Source organism: Pteropus vampyrus, unplaced genomic scaffold (assembly GCF_000151845.1).
Source record: "Pteropus vampyrus isolate Shadow unplaced genomic scaffold, Pvam_2.0 Scaffold92, whole genome shotgun sequence".
Lineage (NCBI taxonomy): Eukaryota > Metazoa > Chordata > Mammalia > Chiroptera > Pteropodidae > Pteropus > Pteropus vampyrus.
The window spans coordinates 1,903,621-1,916,828 of NW_011888873.1; the positions used below are offsets into that span (position 1 = coordinate 1,903,621).

The 13,208-nt window shown below is 39.9% G+C and overlaps 1 protein-coding gene across 1 annotated transcript; it reads right to left on the reverse strand.

The window, feature by feature from the left end:
* Positions 1 to 4,045, reverse strand: SLC25A4 (solute carrier family 25 member 4). The gene is made up of 4 exons (XM_011364013.2): positions 3,803 to 4,045; positions 2,001 to 2,487; positions 1,332 to 1,472; positions 1 to 444 (listed from the first exon to the last, which is right to left on the reverse strand). Exons 1-4 carry the CDS (start codon positions 3,911 to 3,913, stop codon positions 287 to 289), a joined length of 897 nt encoding a protein of 298 aa, XP_011362315.1. The 5' UTR covers positions 3,914 to 4,045; the 3' UTR covers positions 1 to 286.
* Between the last annotated feature and the right edge of the window lie 9,163 nt (positions 4,046 to 13,208).

Here is a 13,208-nt window from a genome sequence, read left to right on the forward strand (position 1 = left end):
TGTGCATTAAGTGGTCTTTATTGGTTTCACATTCAGTTATTTTCTTCATTATCAGTTCTTCAGTTAATTGTACAAGTATGATATGTTATTTCATATTTTCTGTGGGAATTTAAATGTAAAATAAATACAAAATACATTTGTGGTTCAATGAACACTCAGTGAAGCTTTTGTTTTTCCTGAGGTATTCCTTTCAGTCTGGTTTTATCCCAGATTTTTCTTTTTACTTCCTCTAGGAAAAGTCTATTAAACCACACAATGGGTCTGGAACCAATGAACTTTAATTACATTAGACGTATTTTTTGATCTCATCATACAACACCAATACAAAAGCACCGCCCATGCCTCTCAACACGTTGGACCAGGCACCTTTGAAGAAAGCTTTGGCTCCTTCATCTTTGGCAATCTTCCTCCAGCAGTCCAGTGTCCCAGTGTACATAATATCCGCTGTGAAAACAAATGCTGGTAAGGGATCCATAATTCTAGAAGAAAGAGACTTTTCCTCTGAAAGACATCTGCACGTAGTGTTAACAGTATTATAAATAAGTCACTTGAGCTTTAAGCCCCAACTCTATGCAACATTCAACTAGATATCCCCTTCCCCTGCATAGCTGTTAGCCAGGCTCTCTTGCCATTACTATTCCTTTAACTCAATCAAGGGAAGAACTGGAACAATTAACCAGCTAATTCACCAACCAACAAACTATAAAAAAGGGAGGGAGCAGGGTGGAGTGGAAGTGTCAAACTGGGTAATGCCCTTTTTATAGATGAGAAAACAGTCTTCATCTCAGGTTATACTGCCCAAGATTATGCAGTTAAAATAAAAAGGTACAACTACTGGGTTGAACCACATGAAACTAATAATACTTGACTTTCTGACTTTAAAAAATAGCAATTTCATGTTTCAACCTATGGAAGCCAAAACTTTTTCTATCATGACAGACTGCTTCAGGCCATCTCTCATCCAGTTAAATCACCCTTCCCTGTTGACACTACTACTAACTAGATAAGAGAAGACTTATTTTTAAATAAACCAGCAAATTACTTCAATTCTTTCCTCTTGTTTCTGTACCCAGGCTGTAAGGGAAAACAGCCTAAGGCCTCTATCATATTAGATACCTAGTTAAGGTAAATATCCCATTTTTGATGTTCTTATCTATGTGATACAATTCTCTAAAGAAATAATTGAGAATGTTACAGAGGCTTAATTTTCTTTCTTTCCTAAATTCTTAGCACATAATTTTAACAATCAGAATAGTGAAGACTGAAAACAGCACCGAATAGGGTTTTCCTCAGGCAGAAAAATGATTTAGATCAGTAGGTGCCAGGCTTACCCCCTTTCCGGCCAGACTGCATCATCATCCTACGGCGGACAGTGTCAAAGGGGTAGGACACCAGCCCTGCGACCGCTGTCACAGACTGGGCAATCATCCAGCTGACAATAATGTGCACATTCTTGGGATCGGGCAGCATCCCTGTGGGCAGAGCCAAGAAGCCAAACAGTGATGAAGTGATTCCTCTCAGCAGCTCAGCAAAGAGTAGGTGGGATGGGGAAGAGGCTACCAAACCTCAAACTCCAGGCCCCGCCTTCCAGACGAACCTGCTCCTTTTGGGGTGCCTCACATACAACCAGGTAACCAACAAAAGTTGGTGGCTGCCCTCTACAGACCCAGGGAAGCCAGAGTTCTGCCCAGTGTACAGGGCATGTTGAAGTGGCTCCAAGTTACACTCGGTAACAGATAGAGCCATGGGAAGAAGGAGCGAGGCTGCCCCTTCTTCCTCTGAATAACTCAAGGCCAGATTTATTTCAGTAGAGGACAAGGAGAATCCTCTAGCTCTACATCCACACCATGCCACCTCCTCATTGAGAAGTCTCAGGTTAGCTCAGGGACTAGGAAGAAACAAGATTAATAAATATAGAGCCCTTCGTGGGTTACGGATCCCTCAGGAACCCAATATGCACGTCTTTCTCCCCACTCCGCACTCCGAGGCCCTTCTCTCACCCTTGGCAGTATCATAGACTCCGAAGTAGGCAGCTCTGTAGATAATGATGCCCTGGACAGAGACGCTGAAACCCTGGTAGAGACCCTTCAGGCCATCAGACTTGAAGATCTTGGTGAGACAGTCACCCAGACCACTGAACTCACGCTGGCTGGCACCCTTGCCCACGTCGGCAGCCAACCTGGTCCTGGCAAAGTCCAGTGGGTACACAAAGCAGAGGGAGGTGGCCCCAGCTGCCCCACCGGAAGCCAGGTTACCAGCAAAGTAACGCCAGAACTGCTTATGCCGGTCCACGCCCCCCAGGAAGATCTGCTTGTACTTGTCCTTGAAGGCGAAGTTGAGAGCTTGGGTGGGGAAGTAACGGATCACGTTGGCCAGGTTACCCCTCCAGAAGGAGAGAAAGCCCTGCTCCTTGGGGATTCTCACCACGCAATCAATGATCCCTTTGTACTGCTTCTCAGCACTGATCTGTTTGCTGGCATGCTGGACCTGTGGGGGTACGGGGTAGAGGGCATGGGGGAAGAGTTGGGTGTTACAGGATAGGCAGGGCAGAGGGAAAAGGAAAGAGGACAGGAGAAAAAGAACAGTTGCATTTCCTTGATTTCTTTTTTTAAAAAATGTATGGGGAAATCAAATGAATATTGTAAATAAATGTTAGCTACTTGGATAACAAGCCCAAAATTCCAATTTTGCCTCACTTATCGGGGCATTTGAGAGAAAAGGTTCTGCCCCATATAAAAAGATGACTTAATTGTGTGAGGAGAGTCATTTATGTATTGCATTTTCCCTAGGTGCCAAAACTATGCTAGGGCTCAGAACTGATTAAAGACCCCTGCCCCAAAGGGCTCCTGCCCTGATTTAATAGACATGATGGCTAGTAGGTGAAGATACCTCAGTCTCACTCCAGTCTTCCTGGAGGCCAGAATCTCTGAGAAGATGTTCTAACAGAAGAATAAATCCACGAGGCATTAAAGCCTGGAAATTTTCAGGCAGATTATCCAACTAATCAATCACTGAGGGGTTTGTTGCTGTTGTTAGCAATGTGTGGGATTTTGTTATTGGTAATTTTGACTCTCAAATTGAAGAGGCCCAATTCCCCACTGAAGGGCCTTTGTCTTTTAGGCAAGTGGAGAAAACGAGGATAGGTGGGATGATGATGACATGAGGAGGATGATGACAAGCCATTCAGAGAGCAGGCTGAGGTGGAAAAGATTTGAGGGCAGGTTGAGTAAGGAAGGCCATCTGAGCTTATTCCGAAATTGTTTCTTAATCTCTCAAAACCTGTTTCTTCATCTGTAAAATGGGGGAGATAATACCTAGATCACAGAGGTTATATAAAGATGAATGAAATACGTAAATGTCAGCCGACTGGATAGCACATGGAACACAGTAAGGGAATTCTCGTGTACCAATTATACTTTTATTGTAAAAGGTGGGTGCAGGTAAAAAGGTGCAAGGGACATTGAAAATGGAAAGGTGAGGCTGACCTAAGAGGCCTGAGTGGACTGCCAACTGCTGTCCCAGGCGCAGGATCTGGCTGGCTATAACCCACTCCGGGTGGGTTTCCATATATAGACACCAGGACACGGGGCGCCACCCGACACCAGGAATCTGCTACTGACTCTGGACCTGTCTGCGCAGAGGGCACCTTCCCCTCGCGCAGGCCGGCGCCGGGCCTGTGGCCTAGCGCAGATTTGCTGCAGCTCCCCCGCCCGCCCGCCCGCCCCGCTTCCCCACTGCGCCTGGCCGCGTCCCGCGCGCCCCGCCCGGCCCGTCCCGCTAGCCGCGCCCGCGCCGTCCCCACCTGCAGCAGCAGTTTGACCCTCTCGATGGGGGCGACCGCAGTCTTGGAGACGGCAGCGGCGATGCCGCCTGCCAGAAAGTCCTTCACGAAGCTCAAAGCCTGATCACCCATGGTGACAGCCGGGCGCACACAGCCTCCGGGAGCCGCGCTCTCACTCTCTCCGCCGCCCGGCCAGGCTCGGCCACCCGGTCTCCAACCTTGCGCGACGCCAAGGGGCCGCTCTCCTCGCCCCGCAGCCCTCCTTATATCCCCCACCAGGCCTCTCGCGAGAGGAGGAGGGACCCCGGGCCGGGCGCGCAGTGCGCATTGGCTGGGCAGGTGCTTGGACACCCCCGCGCAGTCCCCCTCTTCTGCAGAGGACAACCGGGGCGAAGGCGCTTCCGGGAGGCAGGGGTGGGCTGGGGGCTGTGCTTTCAGCCTTGGGACGTTTAAAGGGCAAATTCATGTTATCTGTCCGGGCAAGCAGAGGGAACACCGTGTCTCTGCAGCATGTGGGCCGCTGTATTTATAGCACAAGAAGGCTTAGGCCGGGGCGGACTTGGGGGCAAACACGGGACCCGAAGCTTCAGGCAGGGTTTTCTTTAACCTCAGGCCTGCACGGGACCGCTCCTGGCCAGGAGATTTCAGGCTTATTTTTTCTTCTTGCCTGGAACAGTGTCTCTCATCAGAGCTCGCTGCCTGGATTTGGGCTCTCATAAATAATTAATATCCTCCAAAATAAATACTAACGTCACTGATGCTGTGATTACCTAATACAATCTGGCAACCTGCTGAATCCCCTATTCTCTCCATTCAGTTGTTCAATCAATCATTCATTTTGCTAGCTAATATATGCCTGGTGCTCACTGACACCAGGAATGGCCGAGTGAAAGGGGCCACTAGGTGAGTAGTTGTTTTAGAAGGGGCGTGCGTGTGCGTGTGCGTGTGTGTGTGTGTGTATGTGTGTGTTGCTTTTCTTTTAGGCCAACCTGTCACCCCATGACATACCTGATGACGCTAAGAACAGGGATTTTATAGGACACTTCTTTTGTAAATATTTTAAGGGCTTAATGTGCCACTCTGCTCTCAATGGAATCCCAGCACATATTCTGGGCAGAACGTTCTCAAGACAGCTGGCAGCTTCTTGAGGGTCAGTGCTGTTGGCCTTCCCATCCGAGTAGCTGGGTGACCAGAATATTAAGAGAATGTCGAGTCCTTGGTTGTATTTGCCTCTTTTTAACAGCCACCTATTAAAAAGACATATACCATCTAGTCAAGAAATCGATTGCAATTAATTTTTTTAAAAGTATATTACTATGAACTTTGATCTTTAATTTTAAGCAGTTCGTATAATCATGCAGGTTTTCAAATACAGCTGTTCCTTCCTTTTGCAATTAGTTTTTAACTCTAAACTCTTTACCCTACTCAATTCTCTTTCTATGTTTGTTAACGTTCTTTTGTACATTTGACAAAGTTTATTCATTTATTTCACAAGCTCATTGATGAATGCAGACATCAGGTAAGTGTTTATTGAGCTGCAGCTGTGTGTTACCCTGGATCTGGAGCTTCAGTAGAGCAGAGGTCACTTTTTGGGTGCCAGGACTGCAAAGGGTATGCATTTATCTGAAGGTGGGACAAGCTAGAGTTCGGAAATACAGGTGAGCAGTGTGAAAGCTAGTGAAGTGCAAATTTACCAAGGTCGCAGCAGGCAAGAGGTCAAGACTTTAGGACAAACAGAAAAGGCATTTATGCATTTATTCAACAACCACTTGAACACTTACTGTGTACCAGGAACAAAGTCTGGCTCTGTGGATTCAATATACGTAAGATATAGCTCAGTCCCGAAGAAACTTTCAGTTCAGCAGTTGACATATTTGTCGCTTGTTCAGCTTTATCTATGACAGCTTCACATGTAGATTTCCATGAATCAACATGATTCACATATTAGTCATTTTTAATTATAATAATATACTGTATTCCATCCTGTTAATATAGAGCAGTTGCCAAAGCCATTTTCCTTTTAATTATACATTAGAAATGTTATTCTTATTATGATAATGTTGCTATATAAATACTTCTGCACAAATTTCATTTTCCCCTTCAAGTTTTTTCCTTCTGATATATTCTCAAAATGGAATGGATAGATTGAACATTTTTTAAATTTTTTGTTTGTTTAGCTCCTGCCACATATTAAGAAATTGCTCTTCAGAAATGTGGAGCCCACCAGCAGTGTAGGTGGCCCTTGTTTCCCAAAGATTCTCCTCCAACACTGGCTTTTTTAAAAAGCATTTTTTAATTATTTGTGCCACTTGTGAGTTCTAATTTGTACCTCTTTAATTGCTATGAAACTGTACATATTCCATATGATTCAATTTACTTGTCAGGGTTTTCCTTTTATGTAAATTTTTTGTCTTCCTCGACTACTTACATAGTGAAAGCAGAGAATTTCTCTATATTTACAACAATTTTTTATATTTTGGGCAATAAATGTGCTGAGTATTTTTTATGTTGTTGATTTTCTTTTGATATTTATTTTGTTCTAACACTATTATTTACATTGTTCTAACACTGTTATTTGTTTAAATATGAACAGATTCATAATATGATGATAGACTTCCACGTTCTGATGTAAATGTATGTCTTTTGTGGATATATTTGTCTATTCGTCCTAATAGATAATTCATCTATTTTCTTCTACTTCTTTTGGTAGTTATTTAAAAAAATCTAACACATTACAAATTGTAAGAGAGTATGATCCAATTTCATTTTTCTTCATAGCATTCTTGGGTATCCCAACCTTAATTCTTAAGATATTTTCTTCTCTCCATTATTTGTCATATATATTACTAATTCTAGTTTGTCATATAACAAGTTCTTATAATAGCTTTAACTTATGAAATCATCATATCATGACTTATTTGATCACCGATCTTTGATCTTAAAAAAAAGAACATCTTATATGTGATTCTACAATCGCTTCAAAGATAAAGTTTTGTCTGCTTATATGCCTGGATTTATTTTTAGTGTCAAGTTGTTCAGTTATTTAAATGTCCCCAGAAGATTTTTAACAGACATTTAAATTAAATATTAATTTAGGAATTAAATATGTCTTTGCTAGACTTAATTTCACTAATCAGAACTTTTGATATTTTCTAAAATATCCTAGTTCTGCTTGGCTTCTGTCCAATTATCCCGTTATGTTGGGGGAGGTGGAGCTGGAATCTTTGACAACAGGTTTTTCCATGGAAATCCATATACTGTCCTCTCCCTACATTGACTTTCTCAGAAAAGAGAGGCCTCAGATGCCCTTAGGAGAGTGAGCTGCCTGTAATCACAAGATCCAGATATCACTTACACAGGCAGGGAGAGAACGGTGCTCAGAGGAACATGTGTCTACCCTCCATTTCAGTACCCAGTGGCTTTCTGCCAAGGTGAGAATGGACAAGGCATCTAGGAGATGAGAGAGAAAACTCTGCTTTCAAATGTGGCATGGTATCCTGAAGACTGAGGGTGGGGGGAAGGCTATGTAGAAGTAAGGTATTGAGTTAGTCTTTGAACTTTTGTTGGAAGCTTTTCAAGAATTAATCTCTTTTACCTAATTGGGAATAGAGAATGGGAGCTGCTGACCGGTAAAAGGCCAAGAAAAACACTTAAGGATCTGCTGATAGCGGTGATATGCTCATAATGACCTAAAATCATTAGGAATTAGAACACACCATTACTATTTGTTAACGTGGTAAATTTCAGCATTAAGCAAAGAGGAATGAATTCTGAAAATTTAATTTTCGATCATATAAGATCACATATGTATTGCTAAATTTAGAATTAATAGACTCATTCACATTTGATGCATTGCTTAAGAAAAATGCAATTATTTCTCCACAGCTGTTCCTCAGGGTAGCTTAGTTAATTAGAACAATACTTCAGTTAACATTCTTTATAATCAAGTGCCTTTATATAGAGAGTAAAGTCCTTATTAAAGTGGACACAAGCACACCATACATGTCTTCAGAAATCATGAGTATTCCTACAAAACACTCCAACCACCAGCTCCTATTTAGCTAATGCCAAGTAAAATTATGGACCTGAAAATTGTGTCATTTTTTTAAAGACCCATTTGTATAATCTTCTTACTCTTTAGCGATCAACTCCCTTGGGTATCCACTTTCCTCCTACTCTTTCTCATCAAAATAGAAATTATCCGATTCACATATCATTCATTCATTCACTCATTCATTTTTCCTCTTTTCATCTTTCAACAAGCATTGTGAATGTATACTCTAAACACCAACACTGGTGATAAAAAAAAAAAAAAACCCAGAAAGGTAAGAATGCAGCCCTGGAAGAGCTCACATGGCAGAAAGAGACATGTTTGTATTGCCTACAAGGCAGTGCCAATGCATTGTGACAAGGATCCAAGGCGGGCTCTGGTTTTACTTCCTGGTGAATGACTGTCAATGTGTTATCTCAGTCAGAACTTGTATTTTTTACATTTTATGAGTGCTTGTGAAACAAAAAAAAATGTTAAAAGATTTTAGGCATCATTATTTAAAGTAGGTGATTTCTGAAGGCAGAGGACCCAGACCCTTGCATGATAAAAAGAAAACAAAACAACAACAACAAAAAGAACGTGGTCAGAGGGACTTCTCCCCAAAGACCCTCTTGCCTGGAGAATCAGCTCAGCGGTTGTTGGGGGCAGGTAACCTGGGCACTCTGCACCCCTCCCCCAACCCCTGCCCCAACTGACACAGGGCAAACCCTCCCATTCCTAAAGAAAATTCCATAATTTCTCTCCCACTCCCAGTCTTAGTGTCCCCTCCTCACTTTATCCAAGACTCGAACAGAATATTCAGTATTGTATGGCACAATTAAGCTTATTTTTGTAATAATGCCTTCTGGCCATAACCGTCCACCTTCCACGTGGACCCTTTCGGTTTCACTGACTTGCATTCTCTGTGAATAAAGCCATTACTCTCCTGGAGTGGACTTGATTGATTTCTAAGTACATTTTGAACTGGGTTTTCTAGTATTTAGTGTTTCATAAACCTTACCAATCATACTTTAAATCACTTGCTTTGTCTCTATTATTATTAAAATCAATGTTTAATAAATGTTATCAAAGAGCCCATTTCTGGTCATCTGTACTGTTGAAGACAATATTTTACAATTTTAACATTTGAGGTTTTTATTCCCAGATGCTTGCTTTGACTCCATAAACCTTTTCTCATTCAGTCAGCTAGACATTCTGTGTCATTGCCTAAGGAAAAGAAAACATTCAGAAAGCAGAGAAAATAGTCTATTCTTGGCAATAGAATTTCCAAAGGAAAAAAAAGAATTCAAGTATAAACAGTAGATTTGGTAGCATACCTGAGGGAAAGTAATGTTTCCTGCTCACTCCACCCTTCCAATAATTATGTCATTTTTCCAAACCTGAGGGGAAAGATTGTCAGAGAGAGGAGAAAGAGAAAGAGAGGGAGTGGGGGGGGGGCGGGGAGAGGGAGAGGGAGGGAGAGGGAAAGGGGGAAAAAGAGAGAGAGAGAGAGAGAGAGAGGAATGGAGGGAGGAAGAGAGAAAGAGAGAGAGCACAAAGAGTGAGATATTAGTGTGGGTCCTTGAGAAAACGGGGCCTGCTCTCTCCCCAAGCCCAGTGAGGGAGCAAGAAGCCAGGGGACAAATGGCCAGATGGTGCTTTAGCACACAAGGTCAGAGACAGCCTCACAGAATTCACCCAAGCATGAAAAGGAGCAGAACAAATTCCAGACGCCTGCAGGTTAGCCTGCTAGTGTGAAGGACCCTGGACAGCCCTCACCAGTTTCCTCTCCCCAATGTGGTGTGGAAGCAGCAGAATAACATCTAGTATTCAAGGGAAGCAAAGTTAGCTAAGAGCAAGCCAGAACCCAAGAGCCTCATGGTTGGAAGTAAGGCAAGTGTCAGGAGTGACCTCAACAAGGCAATGACTGAAGACCAGAAAGGAATAAGGGCCAGCGGCTGATGCCAGCATAGATAGATAAAGACCCAGACCACATGTCCCTCCCTCTCGATCCTTAGTACTGTAGAAATCCCTGGGATTTAGATGTAATCCATTGGAAAGCAGTAGAAAGGCAAGAAGACCACAACTGCTTCCATCGCTTGGCAGAAATTAAGTTGAGTTTGTGGACCAATATTCATTTTTGCTATATAGTATTTTATTAGTCCTAAAAGATAATATACTGAAGACATTATAATTTTGGAAACTCTTTACTGTTGTTTGTTCCATTGAGCACATTTCTTTAAGAAAGAAACCCACGCTTAATCGAGTGTGTGGTGGGGAGAGAAGGACTTCAGCATAATTTTTCCTGTAAATCTCTATGAAATTCCAGCTTATGAATTTCTATTAAATAGCTAAACTAATATGTACAACTAACTCTTTTAACATGATATTTTAAACATAATCATTGTTGAATACATGTTCATTGAATGAATAGGGAAATAACCTGCTTCAATTTCTAGTACAATAGTTCTCAAATTTTTCCAGTAATGGAGCACTCAGAACCCACCATAATTCTTGTGGTGAATTATGAGATGTAGGTATATGGAATTCATCATATAGAGTAGGAGTAATTACACCAGCAGAAATATGATTGTCTGTAGCATGTGACTGCTGTATAAAATTATACACACTTTGATGGTGATTTATCAATTTCTCCTCACAGTTCTGTCAAATTTTCCTTTACATATTTTAGGGCTTTATTTTTAAAGGCATACAAGATTTTAATTGTTACACCTTCTTGGCGAATAACTTTTTATCGTTAAGTTATAGTCTTTATTTGTAGTAATTTAAGGTTTTTGCCTTAAAGTCTTTTCCCCCTAAATGAACAGAGTAATATCTGCTTCCCTTTGATTTGTACTTGCCTAATTTATCTTTTTCTATTCCTTTACTTTCACCCACTCCATATGTTTGAGGTACATTCTTTGTAAACTTCTATATTTTCTTTTTCCATTTTTTTTTTTAAATTCCAAATTGACACTCTTATTCTTTTAGCTTGAGAGTTTGGATCCATTTCAATTTAATATAACCAATGATATTTTTTAAATTTTATTTTGAAATAACTATAGATTCAAAGGAAGTTGCAAAGTAATCACTACACATATTTAAATTTTTTATTTCTGCTATTTTATGTTATGCTTTCTATTGTCTCCTTCTACATATTCATGAAAGTCATCACTTTATAGAATTTACCATGACTATATTATATCAATTATTAAATATGTTTCCGAATTATTTATTCAGATGTTTATAACACCATAATTGTTATTAATTATTTTAGGTGGCTACTATTTTACCAGGTTCCGAGAGTGCCAAGTTTCCTATTTAGGTGCTGAGTATTTATCAGGACCATAACACTAGTTTCTCTACTTCTTCAGAAAACACCAAAATCAAATTAATAAAGAATGACACAGCTGTCAAATATGCTGTAGCTTGCACGGCTAAATGGAGCTGTGGAAGAATTTGAATCTCATGACATTATTCAACATGGCCACTAGAGGGCGATCACATATAGCTGATCCTTAAAATAGTATTCCAGGTCTCTAATTTTTATTAAAAACTTGTGAATAGTACATACAAACTAAAAACAAAACAAACAAATTTTTTACTTTTAAGGAGACATACAAGTGCAACCTCGTGATAGTAAACAAAAGGAATTAAGTCAAAGCAAAGACAGTCACATGGGAAAAGAAAGCAAGACCGAGGTATACATAGCCACAGAAATGCACTTTAAATATAAAGACATACATAGATTAAAAATTAAAAGGTAGAAAAAATATATAACAGAAGGAATATTATCAGGAATAAAGAGGGTCATTTCATAAAGATAAAGGGATTGATTTATCAAGAGGACATAACAATCCTAAATGCATTTAAAAACAGAGTTTAAGACACATGAAACGAAAATTGATATAACTTCAAGGAGAAATAGGCAAATCCACAATTAGAGTTAGAAATTTCAATATCTTTGTATTAGTTTCTTGAGGCTGCTGTAACAAATTACCACAAAATGAGAGGCTTAACACAAGAAATTTATTCTGTCAGAGTTATGGAAGCTAGAAATCCAAAATCAGAGGTTAGCAAGATAAAAGATCAACGTACAAAAATAAATCGTGCTTCCATATGCTAGCAATGATCACTTGGAAATTGAGCGAAAAAAATTAACATTTATAATAGTATCAAAATACTAAATACTTACGAATAAATCTGACTTAATAACTCCAATGCAATCCCAATCAAAATGTCTGCAGACCTTTTTTGAGGTAGAAATTGACATTCATACGGAAATGCAAAGGACACAGAATAGCCAAAACAATTTGAAAAAGCAGAATAGGAGGACTAACACTACCTAACTTCAAGATATTTTAAAACTACAGAAATCAAAACAGTATGGTGTTGGTGTGACTCTGAGTTTTCTTTTTGAGATGTCTGGGTACTCCTGTATTCTTGTACTGTTTATATCTAACTTGCCTAATGTAAAAATATTTTTAATTGAGATTGCATTAACTTACAAAACTACTTTAAGGAGAATTTACATTTTTTATAATATTCACTGGTTTTTTTTCCATGAAAACTGGATGTTTTTGTGACCTTCATTCATGGTAGATATTTTGTCTTTTTGCGTGCTATTTCAAATAGGATTCATTGTTATATTTCTCCAAAGATTTCTGTTTGTATAGAGAAAGACCATTGGCTCTTTAATATTTGGACTGAATGATCGTAAAGAAGTGTAACATTGTTGCAACATTTTTTCAATTGATTCCCTTGAGTTTTCTAAGTCAGAAACCAAATCATCTGTGAATTATAATCATTCAAGTAAAATGATCTTTCCAGTTACTGTGCCTCTTGTTTTTTTCTGTTTAATTTCATTGGCCAGCATCACCAGAATAACATTAAATAATAATGGAGATGGACAGCCGGTGTTCTTCCTGACTTTAATTGTAATACTTCTAATATTTCCTCATTAAGCATGATATTGGCTTTTAGCCATATATTATTTTATTGTATGGCTGTAGCTTTAAAAGCTATTTTAAAAAGCCATTTTATTCTATTTATCAGATTTTTTTTTAAATTCAAGAATAGATTTTACACAAAAATAAAAGAAAATTAGCTATGAAAAATCAATAGACTTCATTGAACTTCCATTAATCAATTACACCATGCATCAGTTTGCTAGGGTTGCCATAACAAAATGACCACAGATTGGTGACTTAAAAGTACAATTTATTTTCTCATAATTCTGGGGACTAGAAGTCCAAAATCAACAAGTGGGCAGATTTGACTTCTGCTGGGGCCTCTCCCGTTGAGTTGTAAATGGCAGCCTTCCTTCAGCGTCCTCATTTAGTCATCCCTCTGTGTAATAATTTCCTCTTCTTATTAGGACAGTAATCATATAGAATT

Coding starts and splice junctions, on each gene's coding strand:
- SLC25A4 (XM_011364013.2), bottom strand. CDS start 3,913: ATGGGTGATCAGGCTTTGAGCTTCGTGAAGGACTTTCTGGCAGGCGGC. Junction 2,488..3,802: donor GGGTCAAACTGCTGCTGCAG/GTGGGGACGGCG, acceptor GTACCCCCACAG/GTCCAGCATGCCAGCAAACA. Junction 1,473..2,000: donor AGTCTATGATACTGCCAAGG/GTGAGAGAAGGG, acceptor CTCTGCCCACAG/GGATGCTGCCCGATCCCAAG.